A 13556-nucleotide genomic window follows, 5' to 3' on the forward strand; every position below is an offset into this window, starting at 1 on the left:
CCACCATGCCCGGACTCACTTATCACATTTTTTTATTTTTTGAGATGGAGTTTCACTCGTTACCCAGGCTGGAGTGCAATGGTGCAATCTTGGCTCGCCGCAACCTCCGCCTCCTGGATTCAGGCAATTCTCCTTCCTCAGCCTCTTGAGTAGCTGGGATTACAGACATGCACCACCGTGCCCAGCTAATTTTTTGTATTTTTAGAGACAGGGTTTCACCATGTTGACCAGGATGGTCTCGATCTCTTGACCTCGTGATCCACCCACCTTGGCCTCCCAAAGTGCTGGGATTGCAGGCTTGAGCCACTGCGCCCGGCCTAAGAATTATGTTTTTTGTGTGCATACCATAATTTAATATTTTTTGTAAGCTTTTAAATTATTTCTAAAGCTTTAATTATAAATAATATTATATTGAACATCTTTGCATTCTAATTCCTGTCTCCATTTTCCATTATTTCTCTATGAGTGATTTCCAGGTGTAGAATTTCTAGGTCAAAGACATACCTTTTCAAGAGAGAGAAATAATTCATAATACCTTTCAATCATGTGGCTATAGTTTTAAAAGTAGTGGCTGGGCATGATAGCTCAGGCCTGTAATCTCAGCACTTTGGGAGGCTGAGGAGGGTGGATCATAAGGACAGGAGTTCAAGACCAGCCTGGCCAAGATGGTGAAACACAGTCTCTACTAAATATTAAATATTTAAAAAATTAGCTGGGCATGGTGGCAGGCACCTGCAATTCCAGCTACTCGGGAGGCTGAGGCAGAGAATTGCTTGAACCCAGGAAGCAGAGGTTGCAGTGAGCCAAGATGGAGCCACTGCACTACAGCCTGGGTGACAGAGCAAAATTCAATCTTTAAAAAAAAAAAAATCCCTGGTTGTCTAGTGGCTAGGAAAAAAAAAAAAAGAGTATATTCGAGTTATAATTTTTAATTTATATTTATACTAGTATCTTCTCAGGAAGTTTGTTTTCTATTAAAAATTACTACATGGTCAGGTGCGGTGGCACAAACCTGTAATCCAGGACTTTGGGAGGCTGAGGTGGGCAGATCACAAGGTCAAGAGGTCGAGACCATCCTGGCCAATGTGGTGAAACCTCATCTCTACTAAAAATATAAAATTAGCTAGGCGTGGTGGCAGCCTCCTGTAGTCCCAGCTACTTGGAAGCTGAGACAGGAGAATGGCTTGAACCCAGGAGGTAGAGATTGCAGTGAGCTGAGATAGCACCACTGCACTCCAGCCTGGCAACAGAGCAAGAATCTGTCTTGAAAAAAAAAAAACTACTACATGTAGAATAATGTCAGATTTTTAAAATATGCCTTTTTTTTTCTTTTTTGAGAGGGTCTCACTCTGTTGGCTCGGGTAGAGTACAGTGGCATGATCATGGCTCACTGCAGCCTCTACTTCCTAGGCTCAAGCAATCCTCCCACCTCAGCCTCCTGAGTAGCTGGGATCACAGGTGTGCTGCCACACCCAGCTAATTTTGTTTTTATTTTTTGTAGAGATAGAGTCTCCCTTCTGTTGCCCAGGCTGGTCTTGAACTCGGGGGCTCAAACAATCCTCCCACCTTGGCCTCCCAAAGGGCTGAGATCACAGGTGTGCACCACTGTACCTAGACAAAATATGCCTTTTTACTTATTTTATTTTTTTTGAGATGGAGTTTCACTCTTGTTGCCCAGGCTGGAGTGCTGTGGTGTGATCTGGGCTCACTGCAACCCCTGCCACCCAGGTTCAAGTGATTCTCCTGCCTCAGCCTCCTAAGTAGCTGGGATTACAGGCATGCGTCACCACGCCTGGCTACTTTTTTGTATTTAGTAGAGACAGGGTTTCACCATGTTAGCCAGGCTGGTCTCAAACTTCTGACCATGGGTGATCCACCAGCCTTGGCCTCCCAAGGTGCTGGGATAATAGGCATGAGCCACCATGCCCAGCCTCCAAAATATGCCTTTTTACCTTCTTTTTTTTTTGAGACGAAGTTTTTTGCTCTTGTTGCCCAGGCTGGGGTGCAATGGCACAATCTCAGCTCACTGCAACCTCCATCTGCTTCCTGGGTTCGAGTGATTCTCCTGCCTCAGCTTCCAGAGTAGCTGGGATTACAGGCATGAGACACCACGCCCAGCTAATTTTTGTATTTTTAGTAGAGACGTGTTGGCCAGGCTGGTCTCAAATTCCTGACCCTGTGATCTGCCCACCTCGGCCTCCCAAAGTGCTGGGATTACAAGTGTGAGCCACCACACCAGGCCCAAAATATGCCTTTTTATACCAATATTTGACAAAATATAAAGTATTTGCGCTTACCTCCCAATATTGTTTTTGGGCAGCCAGGCTGATCCAATCCTCCATTTGGGTAAAAGTCTATGTTTCCTAATGGTTCCTTATACCCCAGTGCTAAAAGAGAACACACTCTGCTTTTATATTGCTTTGAATTTTTCACATCTCATAGCTCATTTGCCTGCCAGATATAAGCAGAAATTATATTATTATTGTTGCTATATCATCGTTATACCTATGTAAGTGTTTTGCCCAAAGTCACCCCAGCTAGTTAGTTAGAAGGCAATGATTTCCAACTTAGTAACTGTGAAGATGGTAAGGAATTTGCTTCCAATATTTCTAAAGACCTAAGTGAGTCTGGTCACTCATTCACCACAAGGCTGATAAAATGATACATTTCTTCCTTATAGTTGGCTGGAACCCTTTAATTGCCTGTTGCTTCTGAGCCTCTATTTGCATTTGTGTAACTCTTTAATGAATAGGAGACAGGAAAAAAAATCGATTTTTATTTAGTAGGTAAAATCTTTAAATATTTGAAATCTAGGATGGTAAAAAGATTGGAACTACTTCTAGAAAATGAGGAGTTAAAAATGTATATATAGGTTGCAGGCAGTGGCTCATGCCTATTATCCCAGCACTTTGGGAGGCTGAGGAGGGAGAGTCGCTTGAGTCCAGGAGTTCAAGACCAGCCTGGGCAAAATGGCAAAACTCCGTCACTACAAAAAATACAAAAATTAGCCAGGCATTGTGGTGTGTGCCTGCAGTCCCAGCTACTGAGGAGGCTGAGGTGGGAGGAGCACTCGAGCTAGGAGAAGGAGGTTGCAGTGAACCAAGACAGCAACTGCACTCTGGCGTGGGTGACAGAGCCAGACCCTGTCTCAAAAGATAATAATAAATAAAAACTTTAAAAAGTATATATATAGATTTAATAGCTGTTTATTGCCTTTATTAAACCCCCAATCAGTAAAGTGCTTCATTTAATATAAATTAAATAATTTAATGTAGGTATACATATACATGCACATGTATATACACAATGCATCATGGTAATAATAGTTATTATATATTAAGAACTCATGTGTGTCTGGGCATGGTACTAGGTGTTTCACAGTGCAAAGTGGCCACTGGTAAATTCAGATGCAACAAGTTACGTGAAGATATGGGGCCAGGCATGGTGGCTAATGCCTGTAATCCTATCACTTTGGGAGGCTGGGGCGGAAGGATCCCTTGAGCTCAGGAGTTCGAGACCAGCCTGGGCAACATAGTGAGACCTCGTCTCTATCAATGAAAAAAAAAAGTGGGGACTTAAGGAACTAAGGTGACATCATTAGAAAGGGCAAAATCTGGGATTTAAATCTACCTTTGCCTGATGGCAGAACTATACCCTTTCCTTCAAAATTCACTTCTCCAAAATAAATTGCCCTGTTCCATCAAGCATTAACATGTACTTTGCAAACTTCGTTGTAAGAATGCCACTGTTTCACAAAGAGACAATTTCTTTCAAGGCAAATAAATTCGGAATACCACACCAGAATGCCCATGATAGATGGCAAAGGTTTTTTTAGGTGGTTGTATCACAAAGAGAATGCCTGATTAAATGTCCACTCTGCTGTCCCCAAGTTTCTACTCCAGTGCTTCTCCAAGACAGGTGGATATAGGTACCCATCCTTGAGTATCACCCCAACCCACTTGACACATATCCAATCCCAAACATGAAGACAACACAGTAAAAGACAGAAACGGGCTGGCTGCAGTGGCTCACGCCTGTAATCCCAGCACTTCGGGAGGCCGAAGTGGGAGGATCAATTGAGACTAGGAGTTGGGGACCAATCTGGACAACACAGCAAGACCCCATCTCTACAAAAAGAAGAAAAAATTAAAAATTAAAAAAATAAAGATGGCTGGGCACAGTGGCTCACGCCTGTAATCCTAGCACTTTGGGAGGCCGAGGCGGGTGGATCACCTGAGTTCAGGAGTTCGAGACCAGCTTGGACAACATGGTGAAACAGTCTCCAGTAAAAATACAAAAATTAGCTGGGCATGGTGGTGAGCGCCTGTAATCCCAGCTACTCGGGAGGCTGAGACAGGAGAATCACTTGAACCCAGAGGTTGCGGTGAGCCGAGATCGTGCCATTGCACTCCAGTCTAGGCGACGAAAGCTAAACTCCATCTCAAAAAATAAATAAATAAAAATAAAGACAGCAGTGGCCAAGAAGATCTGCAGAGAGGCAGAGAGTTGTAGGTGCATCAGAGTCACTCTGCGTGGAGAGATTTAACACCTGAATATATCTTTCAGCTCAAGAAAATAAAAAGAACCAAAAAGACCAAGAAGTCATGCATCAAACCCAGTCGCACATATGAAAACACCGATCTTCAGGTTGAGTGAATTAGCCTGTCCTTCATGGGGCATGATGATCACTTTAAAAATATGAAGAAGAGGCCATGGGGTAATCATCCGTGCTCTAGCACGTGGTCCTGGGTGCCTACATTAAACCAGCCTTCCTTCAATATTTCCGTGGATTTGGAACCCTGCCTGGAAAAAAAGTGGGACTCTAGAGGAACCTGATCTGCCCCAGGGGGACTCTGTAGGAATCTGGGGGTGGTCACTGGCCCACAAGGACAGGAGTGTTACCGTCAGTGTCGGAATGGATGACATCAACGAACTGCGCATCACTGGGATCTAATCTGTCCTGAGGAGGTTTCCCGTTGAATAAAGGGCCCGCAGGGTCGAGGCCTGGAAGGAAAACAGAGTCACTTGGCAGCCCCACACCATGAGTCACCTGCAGCCGGCCTTTGATCCCTCTGGATGAGGGTGGCTCCCAGGCTGCAGGGTACCCTCACGGGGATGAGCACTCACACTCCCACACCACTTGGCCAGGACTCTGCAGCTTGTTCCCACAGTGGAGACGGTTACCCTGGCTGAGCTCCTGAGAATGGCATCCAGACTCCATCACGGGCATGTCTCATGCAGAACTCCACAGCAGGAAATTCGTGCAGGTGTGTGAGGATCAAGGGGTGGGGATGAACAAGTGCTCCAGGAAAAAAGCACTGAGGGGCCCATTAAAGAGAAAAGAGCGGATGCTATATCCGCTGATCTTTATCCCCCTTTAGATGATTCGGACTTTTTGGATCTCACTCAGCCCTTCCTTTTTTGTTATTAATAAAACTCCTTTATAGCTTCCACTCTTATTCATATATGCTGGCCCATTTGATCCATATTGCAAACCCATGAGGGAGGCAAGGTATCTATATCATTATTTTCTAGATGAATGGACAGTGACTCAGGAAGATCAAGACCTTGATCAGAACACAGCCTCATACTGCAACCACCTCTATCTGTCGAGCTCTTGGTTTCACTGCCCTGAGCTTAGCCAGCTCAGCAGGAAAGGGCAAAATTCACTGGTCAGGCCAAGTATCAGGCTACGTATTAAAGAGGAAATTCAAGTGGGTGTCAATCCCTGCAGAATTCACCCACGCTGTAAATGCCTAAACTGGTTTCTTGCCCTTGGTCGATGTTATTTGGGTGTTCCTCCCCACCACGACGCAGCAGCTGGAAAAACAGGAGAGGAGCTCCTATGATCTTGTAACCACGAAATAAAGATTAAATGAGAAAAGAAGAAGAAAAAAGTCAGAGGCTCCAAAAGGTTTGGTTTACCAGATCGCTACCTGGAATGAAGAAGGTTTCAAGGCAAGTCTCCCTGAAAGTTTTGTCTATGAATGTCATCTTATATCTCCTGTCCCCTGGTGCTACATATCAAATGCAAGAGATACCATCTTTGCCTTGATTTCCTAAGTTCTAGCCTTTTTCTTTTTTCTGGGGTTGGGGAGAGAGCCAGTTGTGGGAGCTCTTGCTATGTTTCTCAGGCTAGTCTCAAACTCCTGGACTCAAGCAGTCCTTGCCCCTCAGCTTCCCAAAGCTCTGGGATTACAAGTGTGAGCCACCACACTCAGCCTACCTGGCTCTAGCTTTAATCCCTCCATTTCAGCTGGTCGCAGTGGCTCGCATCTGTAATCCTAGTGCTTTGGGAGGCCAAGGCAGGAGGATTGCTTGAGACCAGGAGTTTGAGGCCAGCCTGGGCAACATATGGAGACCCTGTCTCTACAAAAAAATTTAAAAATTGCTTGGTGTGGTAGCTCACTCCTGTACTCTTCGCTACTCCAGAGACTGAGACAGAAGGATCAATTGAACCCAGAAGTTCTAGGTTGCAGTTAGCCACGATTGTGCCATTGCCCTCCACCCCAGGCAACAGACCAAGCAACAGAGAGAGAGAGAGAGGCCGGGCATGGTGGCTCACGCCTATAATCCAAGCACTTCGGGAGGCCGAGGCAGGTGGATCATGAGGTCAAGAGATTGAGACCATCCTGGTCAACAAGGTGAAACCCCGTCTCTACTAAAAATACAAAAATTAGCTGGGCATGGTGGTTCACGCCTGTAGTCCCAGCTACTTGGGAGGCTGAGGCAGGAGAATTGCTTGAACCCAGGAGGCGGAGGTTGCGGTAAGCCAAGATTGTGCCATTGCACTCCAGTCTGGGTAACAAAAGCGAAACTCTGTCTCAAAAAAAAGAAAGAGAAAGAAAGAAAGAAGGAAAGCAAGAAATAAAGAGAAAAAGAAAGAAGGAAAGAGAGAGAGAAAAGGAAGGAAGGAAGGAAGAAAATAAGCAGTGCCTGGTGTGGTGGCATATGTCTGCCATCCCTGTAGTGCTGGCTACTTGGGGTGGGGTGGAGATGGGGAGAAGGCTGAGCTGAGAGGATGGCTTGAGCCCAGGAGTTTGAGGCTGCAGTGAGCTGTGATTGCACCACTGAACTCCAGCCTGGGTGACAAAGTAAGACCCTGTCTCAAAAATAAATAGGCAGGGTGTGGTGGCTCATGCCTATAATCCCAGCACTTTGGGAGGCCAAAATAGGAGGATAGCTTAACACAAGAGTTTGAGAACAGCCTGGGCAACATGGCAAAACCCTGTCTCTACAAAAAATACAAAAATTAGCCAGGCATGGTGGCACAGGCCTGTAGTCCTAGATGCTCGGGAGGCTGAGATGGGAGCCTCAGAGGTGATCGCCTGAGCCTAGGGAGGTTGAGGCTGCAGTGAGTTATGATCTGCCACTATACTCCAGCCTGGGCAACAGAGTAAGACTCTGTCTCAAAAAAAGAAAAAAGAAGACTTTTATAAAAGGACTCCTAAGGCCAGGTGGTAGCTCACATCTGTAACCTCAGCACTTTGGGAGGCCAACGCAGGAGGACTGCTTGAGCCCGGGAGTTCAAGGCCAACCTAGGCAACATCACGAGATCCCATCTCTAAATTTTAAAAATTTTATGAAGTAAATAAATGGCTCCTGAATCTAAATCCAGGACATTCTGAGATCATTGTGAAACACAAACAGAATGTAAAAAGTGAGCTTTTCCTTTTTTGGTTGTTTTGTTTTGCTTTTTGTTTACTGGTTTTTTGAGACAGGATCTCACTCTGTCACCCAGGCTTGAGTGCCGTGGCACCTTCATAGCTCCTAGGCTCAAGAGATTCTTCTGCATTAGTCTCCCGAAGTGCTGGGATTACAGGCATGAGCTACTGCACCCAGTCAAAGAGCTTTTTCTTTTTTTTTTTTTTTGAGATGGAGCCTCGCTCTGTTGCCCACACTGGAGTGCAGGGAAGCGATCTCGGCTCACTGCAACCTCCACCTCCCAGGTTTAAGTGATTCTCTTCCTCAGCCTCCCAAGTAGCTGGAATTACGGGCACCCGCCACTATGCCCAGCTAATTTTTGTATTTTTAGTAGAAACAGGGTTTCACTATGTTGGCCAGGCTGGTCTTGAACTCCTGACCTTGTGATTCATCTGTCTCGGCCTCCCAAAGTGCTGGGATTACAGGTGTGAGCCACCTCACCCAGCCAGAGCTTTTTCTCATTGCTCTAAGATCGCCAGAAAAATGTTCATATAAGAATCCTTAGCTTTTATTGCAGCCTTAACTGGTTTGAGAATTTGATGAAAATTCTGGACCCCTCCCCAGGACAGACGCCCAACACCTTGCGTGCAATTTCAGGGGCCTCTAACTCCCATACCCAAGATCAATATAAACTCTGAAGGAAGTGCTGTCCGATAGAAATACAACATGAGGCCGGGCACAGCGGCTCAGACCTGTAATCCCAGCACTTTGGGGGGCTGAAGAGAGAGGACTGCTTGAACCCAGAAGTTCAAAATTGTGGTAAGACTCTAGCTCTACAAAAAAATTAAAAATTAAGCAGGCACACACCTGTAGTCCAAGCTACTTGGGAGGCTCAGGTGGAAAACTGCTTGATCCTGGGGAGGTTCAGGCTACAATGAGCTGCACTCCAGCCTGGGCAACAGAGCAAGACCCTGTCTAAAAAAAAAAAAAATGGGGCACAGTGCCTCACACCTGTAATCCCAGCACTTTGGGAGGCTGAGGTGAGCAGATCACCTGAGGTTAGGAGTTCAAGACCAGCCTGGCCAACATGGTGAAACCCCCATCTCTACTAAAAATACAAAAATTAGTTGGGTGTGGTGGCGCATGCCTGTAATCCTAGCTACTCGGGAGGCTGAGGTAAGGGAATCACTTGAACCTGGGAGGTGGAGGTTGCAGTGAACCAAGATGACGCCACTGTACTCCATCTCAAAACAAAGAAAAGAAAAGAAATATAATGTGAGGCACATATGTAATTCAAAAATTTCTAGTAGCCCTCTAAGAAAAGTAAAAATTAACAAAGAAAATTTATTTTAAAAATACATTTTATTGAGATAGACTTTTTATTAATAAAAAAGAAAGATATAGGTTGGGCACAGTGGCTCACGCCTGTAATCCCAGCCCTTTGGGAGGCCGAAGCGAGCGGATCACCTGAGGTCAGGAGTTCAAGACCAGCCTGGCCAACGTGGTGAAACCCTGTCTCTATTAAAAACACAAAAATTAGCCAGGTGTGGTGGAACGCACCTGTAGTTCTAGCTACTCGGGAGGCTGAGGCAGGACAATCGCTTGAACCCGGGAGGCAGAGATCACACCATTGCACTCCAGCCTGGGTGACAGAGTGAGACTCAGTCTCAAACAAAAACAAACAAACAAAAAAGATATATAAAAGGAAACATTTTATTTACCCAAGTATATTCAAAATACTATTTCCAGATGTCATCAATATAAAATATTTGAGAATGAATTACATTTCTTTTTTGTACTTAGTCGTTGAAATCTAGCGTGTATTTTGCATTTATAGCACATCTCACTTTGTACCGGCCACATCTCAAGTGCTCAGTGGCTTTGTGTGGTGAGTGGCTACTGTATCGGACAGTGTGGCTCTAAGGTTCCTTCTCAAAGTGTGGTGTTTGTGACAACTTGCAACTTCTGGTTAAAAATAAAGACTCCTGACACCAAGCCTGGAGACTCTGATTCCACAAGTTATCGTGGTAACCACCACCCTAAGGTGAGCTCTATACACAGCTTAAGTTTGAGTATCACATTTAATTTGATTCACAAGTGACATAGGTACTTGAAATGTTTTTAAATTTACTTATACTCTGTCATTTTCTGTTGAAGAAGCTAATGAGAAGCAGAACTAGAAGATGCCTAGAGAGGAAGAGCAAAAGGAAGGGCAGAAGAAGGGGAAATGAAGAGATGAGGCACCATCAAGACGTAGATGAGGGACAGGCAGACCAGTTCAAGTCTTGGAGGTGGAAGTGAATTGTTAACAACAATTGTCCTTGGTTAACAGATCACATTCCCACCACCCAATCAGCAAAAGCTACGAATCAGAGCTCCTCTCCCTCCTCCCTCTCCCTCCTCCTCCTCCTCTTTTCCCTGTCCTCTTCTTCCTCCTTCCCCTCCTCCTCTTCCCCTTCTTCCTCCTCCTCCTTCTTCTTCCTCCTCCTCTTCTTCCTTTTTTCTCTGTCTTCGTCCTTCTTCTTCTTTTTTCTTCTTCCTTATTCTTTATAGACAGAGCAGGGGACCTGGATGACTTCTAAGCATACCACTGGGAAAAGTCCTACCCACTAAAAGAAAAGCTCCTGACCAATATGGCAAAACCTCATCTCTACAAAAAACACAAAAATTAGCTCTGCACGGTGGTGTGCACCAATAGTCCCAGCTGCCAGTGGGGCTGAAGTGGGAGGATTGCTTGAGCCGGGGGAAGCCGAGGCCGCAGTGAGTCGTGATCGCACCCCTGCACTCCAGCCTGGGCAACAAAGCGAGACCCTGTCTTAAAAAAAAGACAAAGAAAAAAAAAAAGAACTAACAAATAATGGGCACAGACAAATTCTAGCCATGTGTTCTTTCTACAATAAGGGAAAGTGAAATTTTTAAAAATAAAGACGTATTACTTTCTAAAACTTAATCACAATAAATTTAAAACATAAAAAGAGGTTTGTTTCCCTAGGAAAAAAGGTAAATAAAATGAAGGCAGCCTTGTCCTTTGGAGTGTAAGAAAGCAAAAACCATATAGGACAAACAATGTGACCTCAAGTACCAGGGATCGAGGCGATGACAGCCGTTGTGGGGTGTGTGTGAGAAAGAGAGAGACAGCGACAAACAGACAGAGATGGCATGCCCAGGGCTATCTGCCAAGTTTAAGTAGCACATTCAAACTTGGTGGCCCAGGCCGGGTGCAGTGGCTCACGCCTGTAATCCTACCTCTTTGGGAGGCTGAGGCAAGTGGATTACTTGAGGTCAGGAGTGTTGGAGACCAGCCTGGCCAACATGGTGAAACCTCTCTACCAAAAAATATGAAAATTAGCTGGGCACAGTGGCATATGCCTGTAGTCCCAGCAACTTGGGAGGCTGAGACAGGAGAATTGCTTGAACCCGGGGGACAGAAGTTGCAGTGAGCCGAGATTGCACCACTGCACTCCAGCCTGGGCGACAGAGAGAGACTCTATCTCAAAAATAAATAAATTTTATATATATATATATATATATAAATTATATATATATATATGTATAAATTATATATATATAAATAAATTATATACATATCTTGCAGCCTTAAAAGTTTACCTCCTAAATACAGTTTTAATCATTTACCTCTCCCCTTTTCCCATCCACTTCTACCTTTTCAGTTTCCACAGATTTAAAACAGCTCTCTTGGTATGAGGATGGATTCTGGGAAAGGTGAAAGGGGAGAACGGCTGTGGAAAGTTACTAAGCACGAGGCAAGAGGTTCCAGCAAGGGAGTCTTTGTTTAGGATTTGACCTGCTGCATTTCTGAATGTTTTCACTCAGTGTTGTTGGCCCAAAAGCTGATATTTAGAGAATGAGCCCCAGCCATCAGAATTCCCATTTCATTTTCTTATCTTGAGACTCCAGCTGTGCCTGGGGACTGACACATATTAGGTTTATCTTTCAGGCTCTCCTGATCTAAATAAAAGGAAGAAGACTAACTCCTTGGGGCACACAGATCTGAATGAGACATGGCTGCTTTCCCAGCCATAAGAGAAATAAACTCATCATCAGTTTTTTCTATAGTATATGCAATTTACAATATACTTTACTTGTATTTTATTAAATAATAGCCCGAGGTCAACATTATTTTGGTCTTCCTTTTGCATGCAAGGACCCACGCTCAGAGAGGTTAGGTAATTGGAACTGGCTTTGAACCCAAGGAGTTGGATTGGCCTACATAATGCTCCCCCAGTGAACCCGCTGCCCAGGCCACCACCCCAAGCCCGTTCACAGGCGCTTACCTGTAATTCTCCCCAGCCGTCCATCATACATCTCTCCAACAAACCCAGCTATGTGGGCGCCTAGACTTACTCCGATCATGTAGATGTCATCAAGAGAAGCTCCTTCTGCCTGGAATTTCAAAAGGTCCATCATTATAAATCACAAGGGGCCAAGGAATTAAAAACATTTGTAGGAATTTCCTGGCTGTTGACTTTGGAGAAGTATTTCTTTTTCTTTTTCTTTCTTTCTTTTTTTTTTGAGTCAGAGTTTTGTTCTTGCTGCCCAGGCTGGAGTGCAGTGGCATGATCTTGGCTCACCGCAACCTCTACCTCCTGGGTTCAAGCAATTCTTAGAGAAGTATTTCTAAGCACCTTACATCTCTTATCTCATTTAAAGGTCACAACACCCATGCAAAGTAAATATCATTCTCTTGATTATGCAGCTGAGGAAACTGAGACCCAAAGTTGATGTCATCTGCCCCAGATCAAGCAGCTGGAGAGAGAGCAGAGTATGATTGAAAATAGTCTGTCCGCCAGACATGGTGGCTCATGCCTGTAATCCCAGCACTTTGGGATGCCGAGGCAGGTGAATCACCTGAAGTCGGGAGTTCAAGACCAGGTTGGAGAAACCCCGTCTCTATTAAAAATACAAACTTAGCCAGACGTGATGGTGCAAGCCTGTAATCCCAGATACTCAGGAGGCTGAGGCAGGAGAATCACTTGAACCTGAGAGGTGGAGGTTGCAATGAGTCGAGAGCTGCCACTGCGCTCCAGCCTGGGCAACAAGAGTGAAACTCCGTCTTAAAAAAAAAAAGTCTGCCCAACTCCAAATCGGTGCCTTAATCTTTATGCCATGGTGTCTCCAGTCAAGCCTGTGCTAGAAACCAGGCCAAGATGGCTTTGGAACCTTCCAAAAGTTTTGGGGAGAGGGGCAACAGCACATTTTTACTAACTCCCTTATCTTCATACTGGCGCAGTTAATGAAGTTACCATGGAGAGGGAATGAAAGAAATTGGGGTGAAGGTGGAACACTCTGTCCACAGGCTGCTGGGACAGCTTGTCATGAGTCATTTTAATATTCACCTTCCCAGGGCTGTGGCTTAGTGGAAAGCTCGTGTAACTCATGTCACCCCAGCCACAAAAGGGCCACCAGGTCTGACTCTCCCTGAAATTGTACTGATTTCATGTTATTTTTTTGTCGTTGTTAAATGGGGCGATTCATGAGATAGATCACTAAATAAAATTTAGGGTTGAATGTTTGCAAATCTTCTAAAAACATAAATCATCTCATCAGACCATGTTTTGGATAATCTGGAACTTCTAGCAAAAGGAACATGTTAGACGTTGAGGAAGCTCTCGGTATTTAAACCAAGAAACCCCTAGACAGAACCTCTTCTACCCATTAGACACCTTTACGTGAGCTAGAAAAAGATGCCCTCCCTCAAGACACTTTGCCGTCATCTGCTGGAAATTTATCATAGTAAATAGATCAATCTACAACGTCACAATGACAAGGGTGCACAGCCTGCACAAATATACCTATGAGCCTCTCATCCCAGCTTCCCTGGGGCTTATTCACATTTGCAGAATGTTGCAAAATAGGCCTCTTGTTCACTGTAGCTATCTCTTGGCTTTAAG

General features: G+C 44.8%; 1 protein-coding gene across 1 annotated transcript in view; it reads right to left on the bottom strand.

Moving 5' to 3' along the window:
• The window catches only part of LIPH (lipase H), a 55603-nt gene that overhangs the window by 22951 nt on the left and 19096 nt on the right, over window positions 1-13556 (bottom strand). The window contains exons 3-5 of the mRNA XM_035274670.3: window positions 11940-12048; window positions 4903-5004; window positions 2298-2387 (exon numbers count right to left, since the gene is read on the bottom strand). Of these exons, the coding sequence (XP_035130561.3) occupies window positions 2298-2387; window positions 4903-5004; window positions 11940-12048 (301 nt within the window). The remainder of the gene's footprint in view (window positions 1-2297; window positions 2388-4902; window positions 5005-11939; window positions 12049-13556) is intronic.

Source organism: Callithrix jacchus, chromosome 15 (genome assembly GCF_049354715.1).
Source record: "Callithrix jacchus isolate 240 chromosome 15, calJac240_pri, whole genome shotgun sequence".
Lineage (NCBI taxonomy): Eukaryota > Metazoa > Chordata > Mammalia > Primates > Cebidae > Callithrix > Callithrix jacchus.